The 25876-nt window shown below is 40.6% G+C and overlaps 3 protein-coding genes across 8 annotated transcripts in view; 1 reads left to right on the forward strand and 2 right to left on the reverse strand.

Annotated features, from left to right (window-relative positions):
• Nucleotides 1-3990, reverse strand: part of satb1b (SATB homeobox 1b) — an 87733-nt gene extending 83743 nt beyond the window's left edge. For 3 of the 4 annotated variants that reach the window (XM_020609723.1, XM_020609720.1, XM_020609719.1), the window contains exon 1: nucleotides 3855-3990. The gene's annotated coding sequence lies outside the window, so the exon portion shown is untranslated. The remainder of the gene's footprint in view (nucleotides 1-3854) is intronic. The other variant, XM_020609722.1, reaches the window with a different exon arrangement.
• Nucleotides 1-17424, reverse strand: part of efhb (EF-hand domain family, member B) — a 31239-nt gene extending 13815 nt beyond the window's left edge. The window contains exons 1-13 of one of the 2 annotated variants that reach the window (XM_020609728.1): nucleotides 17173-17424; nucleotides 16976-17035; nucleotides 16263-16406; nucleotides 15662-15839; nucleotides 15270-15380; nucleotides 15039-15168; nucleotides 14668-14748; nucleotides 14519-14586; nucleotides 14234-14388; nucleotides 13543-13750; nucleotides 13061-13282; nucleotides 12306-12487; nucleotides 11301-11396 (exon numbers count right to left, since the gene is read on the reverse strand). In XM_020609728.1, the coding sequence (XP_020465384.1) occupies nucleotides 11301-11396; nucleotides 12306-12487; nucleotides 13061-13282; nucleotides 13543-13750; nucleotides 14234-14388; nucleotides 14519-14586; nucleotides 14668-14748; nucleotides 15039-15168; nucleotides 15270-15380; nucleotides 15662-15839; nucleotides 16263-16406; nucleotides 16976-17035; nucleotides 17173-17241 (1704 nt within the window). In that variant the 5' untranslated portion in view covers nucleotides 17242-17424. Of the gene's footprint in view, nucleotides 1-11007; nucleotides 11397-12305; nucleotides 12488-13060; nucleotides 13283-13542; nucleotides 13751-14233; nucleotides 14389-14518; nucleotides 14587-14667; nucleotides 14749-15038; nucleotides 15169-15269; nucleotides 15381-15661; nucleotides 15840-16262; nucleotides 16407-16975; nucleotides 17036-17172 lie in introns of those variants that run through there. The other variant, XM_020609727.1, reaches the window with a different exon arrangement.
• A 201-nt stretch (nucleotides 17425-17625) lies between these two features.
• On the forward strand, nucleotides 17626-24989 carry rab5ab (RAB5A, member RAS oncogene family, b). 2 transcript variants are annotated; one of them, XM_020609731.1, is made up of 6 exons: nucleotides 17626-17961; nucleotides 19821-20045; nucleotides 21445-21596; nucleotides 22772-22894; nucleotides 23100-23193; nucleotides 24672-24989. In XM_020609731.1, the coding sequence occupies exons 2-6, from the start codon at nucleotides 19880-19882 to the stop codon at nucleotides 24785-24787; spliced, it is 651 nt and encodes a 216-aa protein (XP_020465387.1). In that variant the 5' UTR covers nucleotides 17626-17961; nucleotides 19821-19879; the 3' UTR covers nucleotides 24788-24989. The 2 variants fall into 2 exon arrangements, with proteins under 2 accessions (XP_020465387.1, XP_020465386.1); XM_020609730.1 differs by having other exon boundaries at nucleotides 17626-17957.
• Nucleotides 24990-25876: the final 887 nt, after the last annotated feature.

The following is a 25876-nucleotide window of genomic DNA, read 5'->3' on the forward strand; positions in this document are numbered from 1 at the left end:
ATTTACCTTCTGCTCTACCAGTGACCTACCCTACACACTGTGGAGGTTTACTGAACACGACATCCTCATCCCTGTCAGTGGATGCTACCCAGGAGTTCAGCTGCAGACAACAGTGCCTTTCAGTGGCACAACCGAGGAAAGAGCCCAGTGAAGACGCTGGCTGCACATTAGGATTTTGACACTCTGAGCATGTTTCGTGATCAAAAACCATGCAAATTAATTTTTTAACTATTTATTTAACAATTAAGTTGGATTTTCTGTGTCCCTACTGGTATGAACCTGCCTGTGTGGTTTTTAAGGCACATTAGTTTGTTAGCTGTTACACTATGTGTTCTTTCTTGCTTTCTTTCTTTCCTCCTCTCTGAATAACAGAGACAGTTTATGTTGATTATTCACATACAAAAACCAACAGAGGCCCAGGACCCCAGACCCTAGAGGGCCCAAAGGTTTCGCTGCATGTAAACTTGTTTCAGCAGTTTAATCAGTTAAGGGATTCTTTGAGAGAGTTGCTCAAACTGTTAAGGAGTTTGATCCATCAAGTAAGGTGGCCTTGCATTATTGGGTTTTTTGTAGAGGGAGTCTGTCTCAAAATCCAGGAGTAAGACCTCTGGTTTTTTAGTTTATAATGTATCCCCATGGTGCATAGTGTAAAATAAAGCTTTGTTTAATCAAATGTCTACAAACTAACATGTAGTCCAGCACTACTTGTAAAGATGTTTTCCATATTATTATGCTTTACCAATGTCTCCACCTTTATTTATTTCTTGCTTCCTTCCTACCTTCCCCCAGTCTTCCTTAATTTTGTCTCCTTCATCCGCCTCCTCGTCACTCTGTCTTGGTTAAACATCTTGATTATCACGTAATAAACAGCAGCCTGGACTCTAACTCTCCTACCCTTGTGTATCTATCTGCAGATTCTCCAACAATTAATCCCATCCAGCGTGGAGTCGTTAATATTCTGCTCCATTCGACTCGCAGATGTAAAACGCATTCTCAGCTGACACACATAATTACTATGATACATCCCGGAAAGGTTTCCGTGTCTGAGCGCAATTTCAATAACCAAGTGCTGCGCTGCTAATTATTGATAAATAAAATTAGTTGGGAGAACTTCAGGTGGGCGGGGCCGCGCGCAGGTGTCTGCAGCGTAGTGCGCGCGCGCGCGTGTAAGAGAGCGGCGCTGACCTGTAATCACCGACAGCAGCGGGGACTTAATGATGTTTTGCTGTGCTGATCAAATTTCACATTTTCGCACAATCATTTTGGGCACCTGCGCAGAAAACAAAGCCTGGAAAGAAACTGCTGGCCCGTAAAAACAACAGGCTCTGTGTGTGCGTACGCCTGTATATGCGCGCGCACACGCACGTGTGGCTTTTTAGATGCTCTTTTATTTTGTTAAGTGTACGTGCACGCACAAGCATGCCGAAAGTCTGTTTTTTAGTGTTTTCATACTTTATAACACACACACACACACACACACACAGACAAATAAATGGATATTTATCTCCCTCTACTGGATCTGGTCAGTAAAGCCACTTTGCTGCATTTCAATGCGCATTGTACATTTCAGCTAAAACCTATAAAGACAAGCTCTTAATTTGTACAAACAGGCTATTGTTATTGTAAATGTTCTGGGTGGCTCTAGAAGGAATTGGTGATGGCAAGAAGCATGTAACTGACTTCAGTGAGCTAGAAAATATAATGCTGGAACATATTTTACATTTCTATCCTGAACACAGTACTGATGAGCAAATAAAAGCAACTTAGAGCAGTTTATAAGTGAACTAAAAAATGTATCATACCTACATTGTTAATAATATTGTGACAAATGATAGGCTGCTGTCTCTGGTAAATCTCATACATATAGTATGAGTCATGTCAAATCTGATAGCCCTCACATACACTGTACAGAATTTGTACTTGCAAATAATGTCAATATTTGATCAAATGTACATATTGGCATTTGATCACCATACTATGTTCTAATTTTCTGTCAGCCAAATTCCAGTGTTTATGTTTGTCTCTGGTTTGTGGGCATAACAGGGAGCAACAACAACCTATTAATTGAAGACATGAAAGCAATAAATATAGGCCTATCCATTAAAACTATAAAGAAATATGGTCTAAGATAAAAATAAAAAAAACCTACTAGCATGTCTTGAAGTCAAAGTGTAACAAACACCTAACAGTAGGTAAAATAAAGTGCTTTGTTTGTTCCCTTAATGGTACTTGCAGCAGTGTGTATATCTGTACATTTGTATCATTACGATTATGGGGGTGAGCTGCATAAAGTCACCAAAAGTAGCTGTGATAATGGAGGCCCCGGTCCTCACTGCATGCAAACCCGGGGTCTGTGCCTGGAATAGGAACCCAACTGTACACAGCGATGGGCGGGGTTAGAGTGTGTCTTGTGCATCTTTTCACTGTGGAGCCCGGGAGGACAGTCCCAGAAGCTGTGAAGGCTCACATTCGCTGCTCTCTGCCTGGAGCAGGCAAACTGCTGGTGGCATCACTGACCCAGTGTGGAGTTATCATGTGCCTCTTTGTCTGCACATACATGAGCTCAGTGTAATTTGACAAAGGAGTAAAGCAGGTAACTAATAAATAACCAGTAAGAAGCTGGGTAACATTTTCCCATAGCTGGCTGATAAAAGGTCTCAAATGTCCAAACATCAACTTTTATCCTCTCAGTTTGTGGCATTTGTTTGAAACCATCCTGTGTAAGTGAAACAAAAACACTGAGGTCACAACAGGTCACTAACTTCAAGGTCTCAACAGAGTCTATAGGGGTCCAACATAAGGCAGATGAAAAGCTAGAGGGCAGGCATTACATCGTAAGGCAAAGTCTGTAGCTTTGAAATCCTGTCAATATAAAAGTATGAAAAAAGTCATCTGATTGTATTTAACTTTACAACTAACTACAACACATTTACGGAGTGATTACACTGAAGGAAAGGCGATTTTAGGGCACTTGGGTTGAAACATGCATCGTCAGGGTCACCTTCAGGTCATTTGACATCATACAGTTGAACTGCTCTACTGCTACTTCTTGAAACAGGCCCTGCTAATCAGAGGTCATATGACAGTCCGTGGTCTCTTCCCAAGAAAGACGGCACGGTCCTTATACTTCATAACTGTTAACGTATTTATCTGTCTCCATTTTGGCTTTGTCAACACATGAAGGCCCTGATGACCCTGCGGGCACAAACATCTTCCCAGTGGCCTTTAGTGAAGATGGTGGCCCACAGAAGAAAATAGCCACTGCTGTCAAAAAGCACTCTGTTATCTACAAACAAACCAAACATTCCCGTATCCAAAAGTATATGAATTACAGTGAAATCTTCTCTCCTTCCCCAGCTTTGACATTTTCACATCAACTCCATGCAGCGTGTTCTTTTTTTAAACTAATCTTTCACCATTTTTCAGATGTTTGGTGCCAACATCTTTTTTTGTTTTATTTATCAATATAAACTATGCTGAATCATAATTTAAAAGGTACAAATATTTACTTAGAGACTAAATCAAAGTCACCTGCAGGCCTAACATATGGCGAGCCTGTTTTTGTTGGATAGCTGAGCTACAGCCATGCAACAGCTGATGGTGGGAAGCTCAGTGCTTTTGAAATATATAAGTAAAGGGTAATTTTGGAGAAATGTGCTGTGTGTGGGCGGATGCGAGTTCATCGAATATTTAATACCCAACTTGGGCAAAATGGTGAAAAGTGACTTTTTTCACTGGAGGACTGCCACTAATACATTTTGAAGCAAGATATATTAATAGTACTGACTAGAAGAAAGGTAGTAAAAAAATCCAAGGAAAATAACCCTGTGACTGTGTTCACTGTAACAACGTACCTACACAGGTGGTGCAGTGGAAGGGGCACATCAGGAAAGGAGCAGCTTTAGTCCTTTCTCACTGTCTGCACGGGATACATTCAGGCGCTGCACTGTGTGTAGGTCATTTGTGTTTTGGCAGCACTGACAACCCATAATCACTACAATCACACACATAAAACAGAAGAACACAATCTTACCAAGTTGAACCTATTAATGTTTGCCTAACACTTCCAACACAGCACAGGTCTGAATTAAACAACAGAAGCCAAGCCAACTACCTCCTCTTTGCTGGATATTCAAGGTTCTACTGCGTGAACAACATTATGAATATTGAGCAAAACACCTTTACACACTGTACAACACTTGGGCAAATGAAAATATAAAAATAACTACTGTCAGACAGAACATGCATAGAATTTTCTGATACACAATGACAGATGAGAATAAGTAATGAGGATTTCTCACACTCAATTTGATGGATTTTTCTAGCCCTCATCAATAATGCAACCTGTGACAGAACAGAAACCACTCATTTCTTTCATTATAATTCATCACTTCCACCAAATATTGTGGCTCTCTCTATAAACCCATAAAAACCATAATGGACATCCATGTCTGAATGACAAAACCTTTTATGAGAAGGGCTGCTGACTGCATGTCCAAAGTACAGAATTCAGTTCTGATTGTGTGAAATTCTGTTACATCTCTTCAGTTTCTCTGATTTGTGTCTAAAGACCCACTGACATGATCTGTGGCTAAAGCAAAAGAGCAAATAATTTCACTCCCAGTGCATGAAAGAGTGAAAGCGTCTTTCCATTTCTTGTCAGTAATCCAGTTAGTCACTGGACCACAGGCGGTGGCTGTTCTGCCTAACACCCACCTATCTAGTTGGCCAGATTGTCCTTCCTATTGTTTCAGGTCTTAGTCCCCTCTGAGAAAACCTGTTACACTTCAAATGTTATCCCAAATGCTACAAAACAGACTGTTTGACAGGATAAGGAAGCCATTTTCAAAATCCTCCCCTCATTATATTCAAGGTGAAACAAGAAGCAAAACTTGTTTTGAATGCCAGTGTCAGTCTGCCTTTATCTTCAGGACTTTGAAAAATCTGGTGCTACTACAAACTCTGGATGCTCTTTCTGTAGCTCCAGTGAATTTTCCCTAGAGACGACACAGGATACACATTCTGCACATGAGAATGGGGAGCTGTTCATCTTTTAAAATGAGTGTACCCTCATAGCTGCTGTTAAACACATCTGCCTCTTGCCTTCTAGATTCTACTGAGAGTTCATAAGTGGGGTTCCCATGACTGGACAGCTGTTTAGCACTGGAAACTGGCTAAATGATTTCTGTCAGTAAAGTGAAGCCATTTGTGATTAAGTCACAGCAGCAGACCAGTAGTTGGCTGAAGATATTTATTATCCATCAAAGACAACATTTAACAGGACAACAGACAAAGAGACTGTGAGCAGCAGATTGAATAACTGTCCATTTGGATCACATGAAATGGGACCCAGAGGCACAGTAGTGAAGACCTAAACTTTCTAAATAAGAAGATGGTCCTGTGGTCACCTACAGCCTTTCACGCCTCCCTCCAGTGATTTCACACAGTTGAAAAAAGTTGCAATACAAGTCAAACTAGGAGTAATACCCATAAATATTTTTAGCTGAGATATATGAAGAGTGGTGAGGTCACTGGATGAATACTTTTAAACCATCTATTGCTAAAAAAAAGACATCTCATGGTCTCCCTCCACAAATGGAGTTTGCAAATCACAGTTTCCAAGGCTAAGCATGAGCTTTGTTTATTTAACCAATGTCTTGTATCCATAAATTGCACCAAATTGTGGCCTTAACCATTAATTCTGCAGTTCCATAAACATACTACTAATGGGGGTCTCACCTATACTACGCCAACATTACACTTTGTAGATATTGTGCTGATAAACAATGAAGTTTTCCATAAAGCCCCTAACTTTGCAACATTTCATCCCAAAGGTTTCATATATCACCAGATTAATATAACAAGTGAAGTCCTTATACTTCATAACTGCATTCTCCATGTAATTCATGAAACATATAGATGAACAAATATATCACTATTCAGGTAACTGCGATATCAAGCAACAGGCAAAAACATAATCCATTTTCTATAGCAAGGGGTGGGGTTCTTGTATACGGCCGTGAGTGACACAACCAGTTGTTAAAGCAAGTACTTTGTGAGTCACAATCTTGTAGCAAGTGAGAGTATCTGGGTAGCATTGTTGCAGGCAAGAGGGACAAATTCTAACTGAAAATTCTCTCCCCATGTAACTCAAATGCAGCCTATGTCTGAGCCTTTGGCCACTGCCAGAAACATGTCACTTGTCAAAATCATCACATGATCCTGAATGCTGCTTGTCATCCTATTCTGTTAAAGCTGGCTGCAATAGTATTAATGTTGACAACATACAGTACCTGACAAACAGAGGATTCTGTCATTAGTGGTCGCTAATTCATGCATAATGAAATACACTGAGGATTATTGTAATTTTCCTGCATAGTAATATTTGATCTGTGTAAGTTTGCGTGGGGGCTTTTGTTTCCATTGGTGCATCTCACAGTAATGAGATTAAAGGAAAGCAGTTAGCTTAGCACATGTCACCATGCTCACGGATATGGTGAGAGCACATTAAACAATTTACCACGCCTGTGCATCACTCAGTTTAATGGCAATTAACAGAAAAACAACAAGTGTTGAATATACAAAAGCTAATTTTTTTTATTAGTTATTTTACCGTTTTGTAATGTTCTGACATGGATCACTCAAGGCGGTGTGCCAGCCTGATTCATTAATCTGGTTGGTGGAACAGATTGCCAACAAATCCTCACACCTCTTTGAGAGTCTATGTTTGTCAGCTCTGAAAGGCCATAAATTAATTGTGCTATTTGTCAGACTCATTTTAAGGTGGATTAATAGAACTGCATGATAAATACACTTAGAAATCAAATTAATACTCCATCAGAAAAAGTCTTTTACCAGGACAGAAACAGTCACACAGGCCATTGTCATCAAGTCCAAAGCAATCAATTAAAGATTTAACACAGTTTCACTGCAGCTTAGGCGTACCAACAAAACTTCCACAGAAAGAAGACGGATGTTGACACAACAAATGAGTAATTTCTAATAGTTTAACACTAACTAGTTTAAAACTGGTGACAGTGGTGCGGTAGGTAGAGCAGCCGTCTTCCAACCAGAAGGTTCAAGGTTTGAATCTCGGTGCCGGCAGTCCATGTGTCAAAGTGTCCTTGGGCAAGACACTGAACTGCCCCTGATGGTTAGAGCCATTGGTTGAGGTGGCGCCGCAGATGGCTGCCATCGGTTCTGTACCGGAAGCAAATTCCTTGTGTGTAACATACTTGGCCAAAAAGGTGATTATCCTTATAAGTGTTCTGTTTGGGTTTTTTACAACCAGTTTCACTTTTTATCTAAAGAAAAAAGATACGAGTAATTATTTTTTCAGGCTCAGACTCAATGGCCTTGGCTCATTTTGTGTGAACATATATCAGAACACATTTTTAATGACCGCACACTGCGATCGGTGTAATTTACATTACACACAGGGTGTTTGGGTGTACTGCACCCAGGGTTAATAAAGTTGTGGTTGCAATCATTTTCTCTTACATTCCACTGTCTACACAGCTTAGCATTTGTATTGTGGCCAGAACAGTCTTGAATAGTTCAACAATTTACATCTGTTGATTAGTTTAGCATAAAAGTATTTGATTTTACGACCCTCAAAGCAGCCAGGTGTGAATCAATGTCTCCACTTCAAACATTTACATCTCTATGCAACCAGGGCCAACAAGAATGGCAGTCACCCATGTCCACAACATCAAGTCTGCTTTTGAACTTTTGATGCCAGATTCCATCCAGAACAGGGGGGGGTTGGGGGGGCGGAGCCAATCCCGGCCAGCCATCGGGCGAAGGCGGGGTACGCCCTGGACAGTTCGCCAATCCATCGCAGGGCTGGGATGGGAAAATCTATGGCCAAAAACCACAGATCATGTGATGCATAGGTTTGTCTGTGTTCAATAGAGCTGTGCTGTGTAGACCAAAATAGTTAGTGTGTTCAGCTGAACTGAGGTTCAAATAAAAATCAACAGTTGTGAAAAATCTTGCTTTATTTGTAAATTTGTTTTTTTTCCCAATCATCTAACAAAAAATTAGCATAACATGAACAGAATATCAGGGTTAAATGACATTCACTGTCATGTGCAGAAGTTTCTCTTACCAGCTGATAGTAAATGTGTTTTATTTCTCTGCATGCTGATGTTGCCCTGCTGAGCAAGAAGATACGAAGCTGGTTGGTATTTGGAAAGAAAAAACACACTCACTTTAAGAAGTGGCAGGGAACAGTGAAAGCAAAACATTCATGTATACATTTATTGACATAACATGCTCCATTATGCATTAACAGCTATTCTAGTAGCTATTTCTAACACTGCATGTAATACAGTAGTATTACATGCAGTGTTAGAAATAGTTCAAGCTAATTGTTTGCGGCTGTTTCCAACGAAGAAGGTGGAGCTTCACATACAACCAACCAGACATAAGAAATAAATCCAGAGGTCAAGAGGATGCCAAGATGAAGGCTTATTGTTACGTCCATGGATCAGGCCGTCCCCGGCACCTCGGCAGCTGATACCGGGGCTATCAGCGACTCCACCCCTGCTCACGTAGGAGCACGCTCCCGGCGACGAGGCACACCTGCGCTCAATTAGCTGAACCATACTTAAACACAGCAAAAAAAAACTCGCCAGATGATCTCTCAGTGTTCTGCCGGCGACTTTGCGTGTTTCACGTCCTGGATCCTGATGTCTACTAAGATCGTCCTACTCTGGCATATTGATGTTATCCACTGTGTCGACTTGAGTGAGTTTCTCTGTCTTGTTTACGTTTTTTTTTTCTTGAACTAATTACCGAGGAGTATCTTCTGTTATTTTGGAACTGACTATTGAGGAGATCTTATGTCTATTGCGGCTTGCCATAACAGTATCATCTGGCCAAATATGGACTCAGCGGGCTCAGACCCAGGTCACCCCGTTAGCGAGCTTAGAGCGCTTCAGGCCCACATCGAACACTTAGAACAATGTCAGCGCATTGCCTTAGAACAAACCCACGTCACCACTCAGCAGATCTATAAGCTCACGGAACACCAACATCGGAGACAAGCCCAGGCACCCCTCGGGAGAACTGCGTTCCAGACCCTGAACCATTCTCGGGTGAATTGAACACGTGTCATGGCTTTTTGGTCCAGTGCGCTATGGTTCTGGAGCAACACTTGTTTACAACCGATATCGCCAAACGTGCCTACATTTTCAACCTCCTACGAGGTAAGGCCTTGGCCTGGGCAGAAGCCCGGCTGGCTCGGTCCGGGTCTCTTAGCTCTGACCAGTTCCAAGAAGAGTTGCGCACGGTTTTTGATCATCCCGACCACGCGGGTAATGCGGCCAAGAGGCTGCTCACCCTTCGTCAGGGTTCCCAGATTGCGGCTGAATATGCAGTGGACTTCCGCATTCTGGCAGCTGATGTGGCTTGGGGCGAGGCCACTCTGCGCAACGTTTTGCGGAGGGATTAAATGAGGGGCTTAAATACGCCCTGGCCTACCACGATGTACCCACGCGTTTTGACGCACTGGTGGAGTTGGCCATACGTCTCGACAATCGTCTGAGAGAACAGCGTCGTGACCGGGGACACCCCTCTAGACCACCCCCACCGCACCACCCCCGCACCGCGCCACCAGCCCAGTCCCCTGAGCTGGGAGCCGGCAGGCAGCCCACGCCTGCCGCCAGCTGGAGCTTTTGGGCGAGCCGCTGAACACACCGGTTATTGCGAACTCCCTAGACGGCCGCGTCATGGCCAAAATAACCCATCGCACACTACCAGTGTGGGATGGGTGGGAGATCTTATGTTTATTTTGAACTCATTACCGAGGAGTATCTTCTGTTATTTTTGGAACTGATTATTGGGGAGATCTTATGTTTATTCTGAACTCATTACCAAGGAGTATCTTCTGTTATTTTGAACTGATGACGGAGGAGTGTCTTGATCGACGATCATTGGTCGGGGTCCATATCAAGTGCCTGGGTCAGTGAAGCGTGGGCGCTTGTTCCTGTCTGCATACCTCGGCGCTGGGTTCCAAGCACGCTCTCCAGCCCGGAGCCAGCATTCCCCTATACGCAGGTCACCTGTGTTGTGCTCTACTTCATCACACCCTCATCCGCCTGTTGTCTCCTCTCCTAATCTCCTTCTCTGCTCTATACGCAGTGCCAAAACCTCTCCTCTGACCCCCGGGCGGCTCCTCCAGTGGTCCAGTCATTTCAGCGGCCCCAAACGCCCAAAACCCACGCCGGCAGCTCCGCATCTGTTCCTCGCCACCTCCTTTCCTTTCCATACTCTGTCAAATAAATATCTTTCTCTGACCTGAGTCCTGCCTATTACTGAGTCCAGTTGCTCTTTTGGTGTGCGGCTTGCCGTAACACTTATATCATAAAACAGTTTGATGCTAGTCATTAAAAAGTGGTTAATTAAAAAGTTTCCTTTCCTGTATCATTTTATCATTATCAAGACGAAGTAACAGTGTCAAAGCTGAACACAATAATAGCATGTGACATTTACCTTGGCGTATGTTATAGCACAAATAAAATGAATTGATTAGTGATTAGGTTCAGAGATAGTTCTTAGTATTTCACCTGCCAGCTCACACTGGCAAAAGTGATTACAATTTAGTGTGTTGTTTCTTGGGGTTCATATACTAATGTAAGAGTGCATCACTTCCAAAAAAGCTAAACTTACACTGCATACTGAATTAGTTCATTCAGATGTGCATAGTGTTGCACGATATACCGGTACTAGTATGGTACCGCGGTACTGAGGCATTTAAAATGGTACTATACTGCATTTGGATGGGACCGGTACTTGCAGCGCCGCCGGCTGTGCCCGCCCTATTTTGATGTTATTCTAAGATTTTCTATTAAAATAAAGTCAGTAATGACATTTTTTGCCTTCTCTTTTTGTCTGAAAAACTATCCAAAAGTATCGAAAGTATCGAAAGTATCGAAATACATTTTGGTACCGGTACCAGTACCAAAATGTTGGTATCGTGACAACACTAGATGTGCAGTAGCTCACACATACGTACATACACTATGCCCATATAAAGGCAAAGCGTTGCATTACTCCAGAGGAATCAAAATAAGTGTCACACTTGCACAGACAGTGCAGAAAACCTGTCATTTGCATTAGGAATGCCCTTTTGTTGCTTTTTAATTTGATAATGAGGTTACTGGCTATGAGCCTTTCTGTGTTTGACAGACAGAGAGATTGTTTAGGCAGAAATACTGACTGCCATGAGGAATACATCTTGAGTATTATATTGCTTTTATTTCCTTGAGTGTGTTACGGAAAACCTCGACACACACCTCCCCAGCTGGGTGCTTCATGGATGCCAGCTTCCAGGCCTCCTCGAACGTCTCCTCGGAAATAATCACACCTACATTCATGAAGATCTCAGTGATCTGTGAAGAGAAGTATGAGAAGACCAGTATCAAAAACCTATTTCATCAAAATGTGGTTATGTTGTTAAATGGTCGCTCAAACAACAGACAATGAACAAATAACAGGTTTGAGAGAGGGATTACAAAGAAAAGGAGTAGTGATTCTGTAGAGCACATCCAATTTAACAAAACAAGGTCTCATTCCATATTTGATACAAGCAGCCATAATTAGTGTATTTAAAAAAGCCAGAACCTGTCAATGAGCTGAAATTTCAATGAAACCTAAAATGTTCAGAGAGTTTTTTGATAGATTTATAACAGAACACTGCAGGAAAGACTGTACTGCTGAAATACCCAACAGTGTAATTAGCTAACATGATGCTAAGATGTTTTAGATTCCTCTTTGACATATAGAATAAAATGAAAAGGGGAAGGATGGAAAGATTATAACATTCTAATGTTAGACAAAGTGGCGCTGACAAGTAAAATGGTTTCATAATGGATGCAGAATGCACATATTTTAAGTGGCTTTAGACACAGGTGTAATTAACAACATTTAAATACTGTGGTGAATCAGCTGGACACATCCAGGGCCCTGGTATTGTGCATGCTGCCTCGCTGGAATGACTGAGTAGAGTGGAGCCATCGATAATGCTATTAATGTTTTCCTGCTTTGGCAGAAAAAAAAATCAGCTATCAAAATGTCTATTACATAAACATGTCTCATTCAGCCCCTCCACTTGGTTAAATTTAATCCAACTTGGCAAAACAGCAAATGACATAAAAGGATATCTGAAAGAATATGTACAAAGGGTAACCAGCCAAACTCTAAATACAGACAGTCACTGTGGCTGCCTCATGTTTATTCACAGTAATTCCAATTTTGTTATGTAGGTACACTATTTCCCAGCTTTCTTGTGTAGGGCATACCTCCTCCTTGGTGCGAGGACAGAAGAAGTGTTCCTCATGAACACCATGGAGGGCATGAACCGAGGGATGCAGAAGATTTGCAGCTGTGGATGTATCACCGTAGTTTGTAGTGTCACCGACTCTTCTGATGCGTGGAGCTGGACGATCGGAGCGCACAGTCGGAATCCCATAGATGCGGGTGTCTATGAAAACAGAGACCAGATGATGAGTAAGGATTTTTAAGAGACGGGAGTGAACAAAATAAACATGTTAAACTAGTGCTCATAAATCTTTTGCATATCAGTCAAAAGAAACTAATGATGCTCTCAAACATAAAGCAAAAGTGTGAAAGTGCTCAGAATACACTGAATCAAGTTTTAGGTGATGATGACTGACTCATAAGACAAAACATACAGTAAGAGAGTGATACCAACCATCTACAAGAATTAAAATGAGATTACTCATTTTATGTATCCCACAATGGTGTTTTAAAATATGCCACCCACATGTCATTATACAGATATTTTAAACTAAGGGAGAATGTCTGCATATTGCTGCTCTTGGTTCTTTCACCCTTGATATCCACCCTTTTTGCACTGTGCACATTCTGCCTGCAATTACAGTTTCCACCAACAAATCCCACTTAAGTTTCAAATGGACAAAAAAACTGTTAAAATGTGACACTACAGTCACTTTATCTGTTACAAATGTAGCATTGTGTGTGCTTGTGCCATGCACAACATAGTTGTCACAACAAACTCCTTCTCCTGACTTACTTGATGTGAGCACAGAATCACCGACAGACCCAATAAGGGAGGAAGAGGTGATGAAGTGGTCTGGGGCTACCTTCTGTCGCCTCAGGGTCCTGACAGTCTTCAGTGAGCTGCCTGGCTCTAGAGGCTCCAGTTCCTCAGGTTTAATCAAGGCTTTATAGGCAGGAAGATGTGCTGGTTGTGACAAAAGCTTACTCTCCATGTTGGCTGGAGCTGTGCTGGTCTCTGTAGGAAACAAACAAACATTGTTCCTGAAATCGAGTTTTCACAATAAATCTTAATTTAACTTAGCGTTAACTATCATGACTTAAAAACCTCTGAGTCTTATAATGCCAAATTCTTATGTCATTGTTGTTGCAATCTAAAATACCATAAGAATAGCTCAACTAACTGCACTTGTAATTCAGTCTCTGCTACCTGAGCAGGAGAAATAAATACATGCATCATAGTAAATACATGGATACTTTACAATGCATTTAACTGACCATTCGTTATAATGCGCTGCTCCCATATGTTGATAGGCATCTTGTCCTTCCAATTTAGGAAGTTAGCAAACTCCAGGAAGTTGATAAGCCCATCCTTGTCTGTGTCACAGTATTCCATTAGATCATTCAGGACAGGCTCGCTAACATCCAGCTGGAACTGACGGCACACTGCATGCAGATCCTCTTTGTCAATCATTCCTTTGCCTTTCTAGTGATTTACATAGAAAGATATACTGTACATAAAAATGCTCCACAATGACAGTATGCTCTTTCAAGTATGAGACTATGATAGGAGCATAGTAACAGTAGTACTTTATCATGACTTAACACCAGGGTCACGGGCTGTTTAACACAGCAGACATTTTGACTTGTCAAGCACAGGTGGAATTAGTAACATGAGTAATGGCTGCCAAGTCCTAGATGAAAAGCAGTTTTCAGTTAGATTATTTGTTACAGATGTGGTTTTCCTGCTATGACAAGTAAAACTTTCTAATGTGAGAAAGGATTGTGCTCTGCTTTCTTTAATTATTTTTTCATATAAAAACTAAATGTCAACCTATTGTGTTGACTTAGTACACTGAACAAAGTGTCACTGTGTTTTTTCAAATTTAATAAGATAAACAGCCTGAAGATTGAAAGTACAGGTCAACAGAATTGTGTCTCACCAAAACTGTAGTCATTCCATTTGTACCTTGTCATAATGTCTGAACGCCTGCAGCAAGGAGGGGAAGTTGTGGAAGTTGACCTTCTTGAGGTGGTGTTGCACTGCACTGACCAGGCTACGCTGTCTTTCTCTGTCTCTCACATGCTGCCCTGGCTCCATGGAGTGGATTATATGTCCAGCACCTGTAGACAAATCCAGCAAGATATTGTTTGCAGTCTTGAACTGAAAAAACTCACACCAATCTACCCTATTATAAATATTCCAAAGCATAGTATAACCCAAGGTTAGCATTTTTGTTTATAAAAACTCTACCAAATCCATCTTGCGGCAAGAGTGTTCCAAAGGTGTGATTTGGTGGAACGTTCAGGGTATTTCCTCTCCTGAAAAGATGACTTTAATTAGAGTGAAGTTAAACATTAATTAGTACAGTCAGAGGTCAGGAGAGTGTTAAAGAAACTTACATCTTGCTCACTTTGCCAAATTGCAGTGCCATCTTTTCCCTGTTACCAGATCTTTTCCAAACAGGCTTTGGATGGTAAAATCTATGTAAAAATAATATGATAAGATCAGGTTCAGTTTTATTTTTGAATTAGATATTATACTGAATGGTGCTGTGGAATGACACAGTGTTATGGAAATGAACAGCAAAACACACCGGATTGTGTCCACTTTATTTAAGCACTTGTTTTGTTTCTAATTGGTATGTTGCTGTTATGACTTGTTTTATGTTTTTCTGTTCTGTTTAACTGAGTGTTTGTTTAGGGACCCCACCGAAAAATGAGATGGCACCTCTCAAAGAGTTTATCCTGATATAATAAATTTCAACACTTACTTCTGTGTCTCCCCCAACCAATGAAGAGTTTTGCCAAGATTACGACCATCGTTGAAATGAGGTGTGGGGATCCCAAACCTGCTGTCTTTACTGTAGTGACTCCAATCATACTTCCTATCAATTTGCTCACCTGGAGTAGAGCAAGGTGGCTTTATTGTGGTGAAAGGCAGACATCATAGTTGTAGTAATAGTAAAGGCCATAGGCAAATACTGAGTTAAAATTTTTCTTACCAACAAAAAAAGCGTTGTGGCTTCGAACATAACCCTCATGTCCCGCCTGAGCTTCTTTCTCTACCTCCTCTGCTGTTTTTGAAGGGTTAATAAGCGCGTGCACATCTAATCCTGAACAAAAAAGACAGTGAGGCATTTAAAAGAGAGGATGTTCCTCATTTCAGTAAATGGTGCCTACTCTTATGTTAAATATTTATAACATGGAAAAAAACCTTAACATTTTAGGGGGGTAGTAACATAATTACTGGGCTGACACATTTTTGATAAAGTAGAAAGTAGATACACATCTGCATGTTTGTGTTACAGCATTTATGGCTTAGCTTCTAGATTTAAACCTACTGTTCTCTTATTTAAATGTTACCAACCATTACCTTATTTGACATTACACATACCTTTAACTGTTTTAACACCAAATGTAGTTTTGTCATTATACCAGGTGGGAAGTCCTCCACGCTGATCACATGACATTCCCAGAGGTGCTTTTCGACTGGAGGTGTACACTGCTTCACTGAACTCTTGCAGCTTCTGTTGAAACAAGGTCTTTTTTGGAGGATTGAGCAAACTTCTGCTCTGTTGGAAACATGTAAAGAGGCAAAACTTATATCCATTCTATGGTTGTGTGACATCAAAATTTGCATGCACAGTTTATGCATACTAAAATCAGACTGTGCCATAAATAAAGAGTGTTTTAGAGTACTAGCTTTAAAACAAATACTGTACACACTACAGTAAACCTGCCACTAAACTTCTTTTCTTAAATTGTTCCATTAGCAATTACCAACTAAAAACAGATACATTATAAACAAGGCCTTAATATGGAGCATCTTAAAATTCCAACAGGCAAGAATTTTTGGTCCTTTATTTGGGTAAGACATTTGTTTTGAGAGCTATAAATCTTATCACCAAGCAGACTCCCAGTCTGGAATGGTAAACACCCTCCTTATTGCCCCTTTAACCCACGAGGAGGAGAGCGTGTATATGTGTGGCACTCACACTGATGGATGATTTTGTGCTGATGCCATGAACAAGCGTGCTGGCAACATCTGGATCATTTGCCTTCCCTGGGTGCACTCTGATTGCTCCTGGTTCTGGCTGAATGCTGTTGTGGAATTTCCTTACCACTGGTGGGGTGGGGGGCTGAAAAGTAAAAATATACACATATCAGAGAGAGCAAACATGCACATTTAAAATTTACAAAGCTGCTACAAGTAATAGTCATATTTCCAGCTGTGTCAAAGCTTCCAGAGATAAAACATATATTGATATCATTCAGCACCTGTCAAAACTCTCACACTCACACATTTAAAATATGAACTTTTAGCAAATAGCATTTGCTACATAAAAAGAACCCTGAGGTATTTAAATTTTATGTTACATTACACAGGCACACCACTACATTTCAGAGGGAATTAGGGTACTTTTCACTTCACTACAGTCATTTGACAGCTTTAATCATTTTCACTTTAGTTATTAATAAAAAATATAATGAACAATTCCTGAAGTGTTAAGTATTAGCGACATATTTACCACCTGCATAAATTGTGATACTTACTTCAACTTTCCGTTTTAGCAAGAACCTTCTCTGATAGTATGTTTTGTATTTTTACTTAAATAAAAATTTGAAGTCATAACTTTTATGTGTAACAAAGTATTTCTACACTGTGGTATAGCTAAGTCACTTTACTTAAAATCTGAGTTTGTCTTACCCTCGTCACTTCTTGTAAGCAGCTCTTAACACTGTATCCTACAGGTATTAGTTTCCCAGCCTGGTGTTAAAATAAATAAGAAAATTAATATACAGTATATCAGGTGTACAGTACAGCAATGTGGTATCGGACAAGACAACGGTTTATTTAGCTAACGCAACATTAGCTAACGTCATCTCAAAGTTGACTTAGCTTACCTTAGGAACGTTTGGATATCTATCTGTATATTTCATTTGGTAATCGCTATTTCCATCAGTCACATTCATCTTATTTCAAATGTGGCTGCAACAGAAGCAAAATATATGCTTATCTTTTATCGTTAATGTTCGTCTTAACCATTCATGAGCTTTTAAAAAGACTTTCTAGCTATCCTGTGGTCAAAGTTCCTCTGGTCAATAAGACGCTAAATTGTGCACGTGTTTGAGTTTCGTTGCCTAGCAACGTCATTCAGCAGCTCGATTCAAAATACTGCTACATGGTATTTTCATACATTTCAGGTGTATATATGATTATTTAAGCGAATGGGCACGCCAGTAATTTATGTAAAGGAACAATCACTGACAAAAATATGGCGAATAAACATATTTCTTTAACTACAGGCTGTTTTTAACCCACGTGTATTAACGTTAACTTACAGTACATCAAATTCAGTCTTTCCTATATCCTATTTTACATTTTCTTATTCGTGTGTTTTTGTTTTTTGGAAAGACATGCCAGTAATTTCGGAATAAATCCTGACATATGATTGGTCCGACCCACTTCTACGTAGGCGGATTGTCAATTCCAGTCATACGATCTGTCATCATCCTTCGTACAATGCGAAAAGGGAAGTTGAAAGAAGTGGGAGAGGGACATCGCGGGGCCTTATGAAATTTAATATTACAGTATCTTGGCTGGGAGCTCGACTCACTGTGAAGCTACGCTGAAGTGCCACAAATATTGTCCCGGAGACACAATTAACATAACTAGCTTCCTCTTTTTGGTAGGTGAGTGGCTAATATTAGTGTTAGCTAGCTAGCTAATGGCTATCCGGGAGGGCTCCTCCCGATGCGGCCACAGCTAAACAGCGTTTGCCTACTATGTTAGCCAACCCAGTGTGTATTATCCGGCCAGCTAATGTTAGCTTGCCGAAACTGGAAGGGCCAAGCTAGTTAGCACAGTAAGTTAACGTTGTGCGGTTAGCGAATCCAGATGAGCCGTCATGTTCCGATCAGTATCATCAACCCACATTTAATATAAGAAACACCAGCGACCCATTTTAAGTGATCGAAAAGATAGTTCATCAGTTTAAGGCCATGCAGCTAACGTTAGCTAGTACCATTAGCTGTACACACCCAAACCTGCATCATCTGTGTTTTGGTAGTCTCAACCGTGATAAAAATGTCAGATCTCGTGTCTTTAAGCATGGTGTGTATGGTGTTACCCAGGTCGGAGCTAGCGCTGTTCAGGCTAGATTATTCTTTATTACAGCTAGAGGCTGGTTTTGGATCTCTGGCTGCAATGAAGCATAACGTTAAAGAACATTTTGAGTTGGCTGTGTTGCTTACGCGTCGCTACTCTGCTAATTCGAGACAGTCAACAACAACATAGCAGGTTATATGTGGTTAACTCTACAGTATGTTGTAACGCTGTTTCGCCGAGGTTGATAGTAATGGCACCTATTTTATGGCTGATACTTTGTTAACTTGGTTGGTGGTAATGACAAACGCCCAAGCTACAGTGGTGTCTGGTTAACATGGTTTGTTTTTATTCGCTTTCAATATTCAGACATCCTACATAAAGACTGTAATTTAACCTTGAAGTGTTTTTCCCACATATGTGTCCAGGTCTGTGTCATACGAATCCCCTTTGTAACACTCTGCTTCATATAACCTTAAAGCTACAGGCAGGAGTTGCCAGTCTTTCTACAGTCACACCAGTTGGTCAACTTTTTATTACTCTTAGAGCTTGTGGTCATTTGGGTACAGGTGTAAAACTGCAAGGTAGCAGCTTTTCTCTTACTGTTTGTGTGACTTAGGTTAGTAAAATACCGTCCTTGGGTGAAAATTGACTCTTACTCTCTGCCGAATCTTGCTGTGTTTTTGTTATACCTGTTACATTTATGTTCTCAGCTTATTACTATGTCAAGCAACCAGCAATTTTTTTAGAGGGGAAAGAAAATGTACCTGGTAAAGTAAAAGTTTTGTCAGCTTTGTGTCTGGTGAACTACAGAAAAATTGCTTCTTGGTATCATTTGTAACATCTTGGCCTTGGGGTTTGGACTTTTGGTTTTAAAAGAAATAGTCTAAGAACAAAAACACACAACTATAACATTGACTTTCATGAATATTTCCCCTGTTCTGCAAACAAAGTGCAGCAATCTGTGCATAAACATATGAAAGTTCTGAGATCATGTACTTCAGGAGTAGACTTTTTTTTGTTGGAAAATGTTACATAAAATATGATCTCGTATATACAGTATAATCTCTATTTTGTTTATATATAATATGATTTATAAAAGACAACTCCAACATTCCACAGGTATGCTGCTTTCTTAAATTTCATTTGAAATTATTTTTTTTCTGAGTTACTCATGATTTGGGATGAGTGGCGTAGCTCAGTCTGATGCACACCTGGACATCTACAAAAATAGGCAGCAGTGTTTTTATAAAATTTGTTATTATTCTTCAAAATAACTAAGCTTCAGTTGCTGTATGCTACCAAAAGCTACAGCTAAATAATTTAGGAAAATTATCATCTTTTGTGTTTTGCTTGTCATAATAATGAATCATAGTTGCAGAGAATGACATCTTGACATTTTTCATATGGGTATGGCACTTAACTTTCTTTTGTCTCACCTGTTCAGGTATTTCCTGCACTTTCACAGTACGTCAGTGTCCAGTGGAAGAGACCGGACAGTGTGACATGGCAAGTAGAGGTGGAGCCACACGACCCAATGGGCCAAACGCAGGCAACAAGATCTGCCAGTTCAAACTTGTGCTTTTAGGAGAATCAGCTGTGGGGAAGTCAAGTCTTGTACTTCGTTTCGTCAAGGGACAGTTTCATGAATTCCAAGAGAGCACAATCGGGGGTATGTGTCTTTTTATAAGTTTGTTTTGTGGCTTCTTTTCTGAGAATACACTCGCAAAACTGTACACAGAGATTGCAGTAACTAATACGTTTATTTACATTGTTGTCACTGAAATAGATGAATCTATATTAAGGTTTTAGATCATTATCATAACATAAGAAACAAATAGCTGTCACTAGAGTTCTGTGACAGTAAACAGTGGTAACAATTAGCTGAAAATAAAGGGAAATGAAGACAATTTTTCAGATTGGAACTGCAGATGGAGAGCGTGAGTCCGAAAACGGCCTTAAAGAGCATAGAATTGCAGAAATAATTGGGTACATTCCCAGACATCCACCCCTGTTTCCTGGTATGTCCAGTAGCTTATGTGAGGTTAAAGCAGCCACTTACCATTTACATAATCTTACACTTATTACACAGTGGAAAACATACTGCATGCTGAAAATCATGTGGTCGGTCAAATTCCATCTATTCCATCGCATTGCTATTCTCAGACTCACCTCAAGCCTAATCAAAACACCTGTAGAATTTAAAAAAAAAAATGCTTATTGGGTGTTTTTGCCTTTATTTTAGCTATTATTAGTGAGTCGAGAGTTGGACAGGAAATGAAGGAGAGACAGAGGTTGGCAACTGGACCCGAACTGCCAGTGTCACATGTATACTGTGCCTGGTGCACCACAGCATAACCACTGGGCTATCGGAGCACCCCAAAACACCTGTAGACTTGTAAAACCTTAGATGGTACTGACCACGGAGCACAAATTGTGCTGATCACGGGAAGTAAATATGCTTACACTGGACAGTTGGGCAGGAATGAGTCAAAGGTGCTATTATAACTCAGCTTATCTGTCTAGTATGAATCAGTATGTGTTAATGTGTGTAATAAAGTGACAAGCATTCAAACACAATGATGAAACAATAAAAAAAAAACAATAAAAGAGGCACAGCTACGGGAGAGAAGCAGTCAGTGGACAGTGATGGCCTTGGTTTGAGACCTGAAGGGCACCATGGTTTGATCCCCAGAGAGGGGAAGATAAATCTGGTTGGTAAAGTGAAAAGGAGGGGGGCACTGAGTGAATGTGGAAACAGGGAGGTCAAAAAACAAAAAGTGAGAGAGAGAGCATTGCTGCCAATTAAAATTTCTGTGTAAATAAATAAGGGTTGAAATGTGTTTGAGTGAATTCCACCCCACTTAACGCTTCAGCGCCCACTCAGATAATGCATGTTCAATAAAATGGGTTTGATATTTCCCATGTCATTTTCTCAGTGTGGAATAAGTGAATAAGATAAGTGTCTCCAGCACTGATCTGAAATTATTACCTTCACTGAAACACATTTTGTGCAGCTCAGTTGCTGCAGGCTTGTTTTTCATTGGTCCCTCTGTGTTATGCCCCTGCAGCTGCCTTCCTGACTCAGACAGTATGTTTGGACGACACAACGGTCAAGTTTGAAATCTGGGACACAGCCGGTCAGGAACGTTACCATAGTCTGGCTCCCATGTACTACAGAGGTGCCCAGGCCGCCATCGTGGTCTATGATATAACAAATGAGGTGAGTCAGGTGCCAGGTTTCCTGTCATGTGGCCGTGGTTGTTACCAGCACATCTGTCACCAGCTGTCTTGGTCAGTGATGAGGAGTTAATGGAGGTTTCCGTGTTCAGTTTTCTTAGTCCAGTCAAGCCAAAAATAGAGCCCTTATTTTGGAATCCTGACTAATTAATAGATGAGTCTTCACTCCACAACATAGTGTTTTGTAGACAATGCACATACATTGTTTGCATATTAGTACATATTGTATATTAGTCACTTCACTCCCAACAGGTTACACATCTGGATCTCCACATAATCTATAAATTAGACAGCAAGTGTTCATTTTCACTGTCTTTTAGTTTTATAAATGTTAATTGGATCTGTAAGCAGTTTAAAAAATAGTTGCCACAGAGTTTTTTTTTATTTATATCCTATTTCTAAATTGTGTCTGAAAAATAGACAAGGATTGTTTCCATGTTTCTGTAAACTTAACTTTGTAAATCATATAAATGTAAAGTGGCTATAGGTGTGAGTATGGAGCTGGCGGTGGCTGCTGGGGATATAGAACCTGAAAAAAATAACTTAATGACATAAATCTGGCAGGTGATTGTTTTTTCTGAAGTGAGCTCCATTTCAGTTCACTCATCAGAACAAAGCTGCAGTGAGCTGTAAAGTTCAGAGTTCTCAGTCTCCCCCTTGTCTGTATGCAGTATCAGACACCTGATACTGCATACACACACCTAGTGTATTGTTGGCACACATACTGACATACAGAGCCAAGACCTGACTTGATTAGGCTAAGTAGAATTTGAACCCTCTCTGACTCAGGTCCCAAGTCTGGTCTCTGTTCCTCAGAACCAAGAGGACCAGTGACAGCCTCAGGTGTGAAGTATCCTCTGACCCTTATAGTGAACTTGACAGGGTGCAAAATAAAGAAAGTCTTCTATTCAGAGCTCAACAAACAGGGATGTGGTACTCATCTTTGATATCTTTTCTTGGCTGCATAGGTTCTGCATGGGGCTATAGCACAGCCATGTTTACATTTTACATTTCAGAAAAGCGGATTTTTATGAGACTTTGTTCTGGGCTTTACTGAAAAGAAAAGCAAAGGGTTCCCCAGGCATCATAGGAAGGCTCCTGTGGGTCTTACTGTTATTTTTCACTAACCGAGTCACCACCCTCTGTTGTGTTTGCCAGGAGTCATTTGTACGGGCGAAGAACTGGGTTAAGGAGCTTCAGAGACAAGCCAGTCCAAATATTGTAATAGCCCTGGCTGGGAACAAGGCTGATCTTGCGAACAAGAGAGCACTGGACTTCCAGGTTTGTGTTCTTTAAATCCTTAATAATGAACTGGACGATGTGAACAGAATCATTAGCCCAAGCTAACATAGAGTATTCACAGACTGATTAACATTCTGACAGAATCACACAATTTTTGTGTAACTGGCTCACCATCCTGTGGATGCTTTGGGCGTCCTAGCTCTGTTTGTCCATTAACTAATTTCCTGATGCTTCGTTTTTATAGGATGCACAGTCATATGCAGATGACAACAGCTTGCTTTTCATGGAAACATCAGCAAAAACCTCGATGAACGTGAACGAGATTTTCATGGCCATTGGTAAGTGTCTTGTGTCTTTTCCCTTTGCTTTTCTTTCTTAGATCTTTGAAGCAGTCTTAGAGCAACAGTAAAAGCTTCTGACTTGCATTTATGACTTTGTTCTTAATTTTCCTAAAGATCAGGACTGCAGTTCCCTAAAATCCTTATGCTTCCAAGTGGATGGTAACACCCCTCCACCTCCCATCTTCACAGTAGAGTGAGGAACATGTTGAAAGTGATGCTCCATTATTTTCACTTCCACTATCTATCAGACTCCAGCTGTATCCCATGTCAGAGAATGTGCCCTCCTAAGGCTGCATTTCAATGCCAGTCACGTCACACTAGGTCAACAAAGCTGCCTCATTACAGAGCCCACACCTGGCCAGAGGACACAACTGATGTATTGCTCAGTTTCCATTGATATGTTGCAAGGCAGTCAGCTTTTAGATGTGTGTTTATTCATATCACATGACCCCCATCTTATTTTACTAGGTGTTTACATCCCTGTGATCATCAGTCACTGGTGGATTACACCAATAAGATTCTCATTGCATAATATAAATAATGAAAGCCAAGGCTTAATTGCCACTGTTTGTGTTATTAATAGGCCCCAGCTCCAGATAAATGGAAGCCATTTGAATTTACAGTATGTAGCATAAAGTTAGTATATTGTTCCCCAGTTCCTCTATCATGTGCCAGTTTATCACTGATACATACTACTTTGCTGGCAATTTAAGGGCAAGCTCTGGATGATGAATTTGGAAAAAGAAATGCATTTTGACAGTTCTTGTATGTATGCAGGTTTTTGAAAAAAAGGCCTGTCAGGTCACAATGTAAAAATGTAGTGTGAAGTGTCAACTGCATGGCTAATACACAGCTTCTCCACCAGAGGGCGATGTCAAATATATTTTTTATTTGTTATATCCTAGTCCTGGTTCTTTAAACACCTTTAGATTGAAACCACCACCCACTCAGTTTTTCCCACTTATGTGGCCTGATTAGAACCATTCTCAGGAATGTGAGCATGTACGTGCTGTGCTTCATTCACAACTCCCACTCAATCAGTCACTTAGCTGACCATCCAAAAGTTAATTGGCAACTATTTTGATAATTAATTGTTCATCCTTTTTCAGGCAAAAAATGACAAGCCTATTTCTAGATATGACAGTATGTCTTTTGTTTTTTTTTTCCATATTTGTTGACATGAATGATACTAATATCTCAAAAGGATTATTGACAAAGTATCATGTCACCATGCCCACGCTGGTGACAGTGGGTTGTTGAATGGAAAAAGGAAAACAAATTTTGTTGCAGTAAACACTAAAGAATGGGACTAGACTCCACTGATAGTATGTGGTTGCATTGAAATGACTACAGGTAAATTTGCTGACTCAGAATAGTGGATTCAGTGTTAAGTTACTCATCAAAATAAAGCTTGATGTGCTTGACTCATCTGATCATTGATTCTCATCATGGGCCTTGTTGCTATGTCACTGCAGCAAAGAAGTTACCCAAGAATGAGCCTCAAGCTGCTGGCGCCACCAGTGGGCGGAACCAGGGAGTGGTCCTGACAGATACGGCTCAGCCCAGCAGCCGTCCCTGCTGCAGTAACTAACCCAGCTCTTCCTGCTCACAGCCCCCCACCCCATCCCACCCCATCCCAACTGAACGACATTTGGACATCGGGCTTCGTGGCTCTCTGACGTCAGACCTGATCCTCAGCCTCACTCCCCCTGGAATAGCTAAAAGACTCTGTATAGCTGCATTTCTAATACCTTTTTTTTTGTTGATGTCCTTTTTTTTAACTTTTTTTTTTTAAGAAGTGTATATCAGTATAATGGATGCATGTATCACTACAAGGCCTAAAAACAACACATCTCTATCCCTTATTCAGTTGGAAGACTAACCCCGTGTAAGGAAGCTGAGTGAGCACGAAGCCTGTGAATGTGTGACTGTGTTGTGTGAGAGGTTTCAAGAGTGACTTGCTGATGAGAAGGTGTAGCCTTGTTTGCTTGTTTGTCACTTCACAGGGTCAAATGGATGTGAATGATGTTGCCTGTAATATTTTAAATTTTGTTCACAGTCGTTATGTCAGTCCTAATAGAAAAGTGCAGAAAATAAATTCAGTACTGTCCAGTTTTTGAAAAAGTTTCAAAGAACACAAAAAAGTCTTTTGAGAGTATAGAAGAAACAACCACTGTACATGTCAGGCTCTCCATTATGTGCAACAAGCTTTATTTTATTTTATTTTATTTTTTTTTAAAAGAGCATACGAATCTTCTCCTACAGAGCGGTATAGGCTTGTCACATTGAACCACAAAGTCTTCATGGTGTGGGGAACATGGAAAGTGTTTGAACATCAGGAACCAGCACCTCCAGGCCAACATGAAGCTGCTATGAGAGGATATTTAAATTTAGCTTTGCTATTGAATGAATGCGTTCATGTTGCAGTGTTGCTGAGTCCATCACAGAAGTCCCATGCTAAGTTCCAGCACTGGTGTGGCTTCACATGGAAAACGGAAGACTGTTGAACATCCACATTTGTGAGTTGTCTCCCAAAGACTTGAACTTGCAACTAGTTCAACTTTAATCTGCTCAGTTTCTGTTCAGACCAGCAGTCAACCTGCATCAATGTGAGTATTCTGAATCTGGGGGGGATGGTCTTTAGAATACAGTTCTTGCAGCACACAAACAGAAAATTGGA

This window comes from Monopterus albus, unplaced genomic scaffold (genome assembly GCF_001952655.1).
Source record: "Monopterus albus unplaced genomic scaffold, M_albus_1.0 scaffold101.1, whole genome shotgun sequence".
Taxonomy (NCBI): Eukaryota; Metazoa; Chordata; class Actinopteri; order Synbranchiformes; family Synbranchidae; genus Monopterus; species Monopterus albus.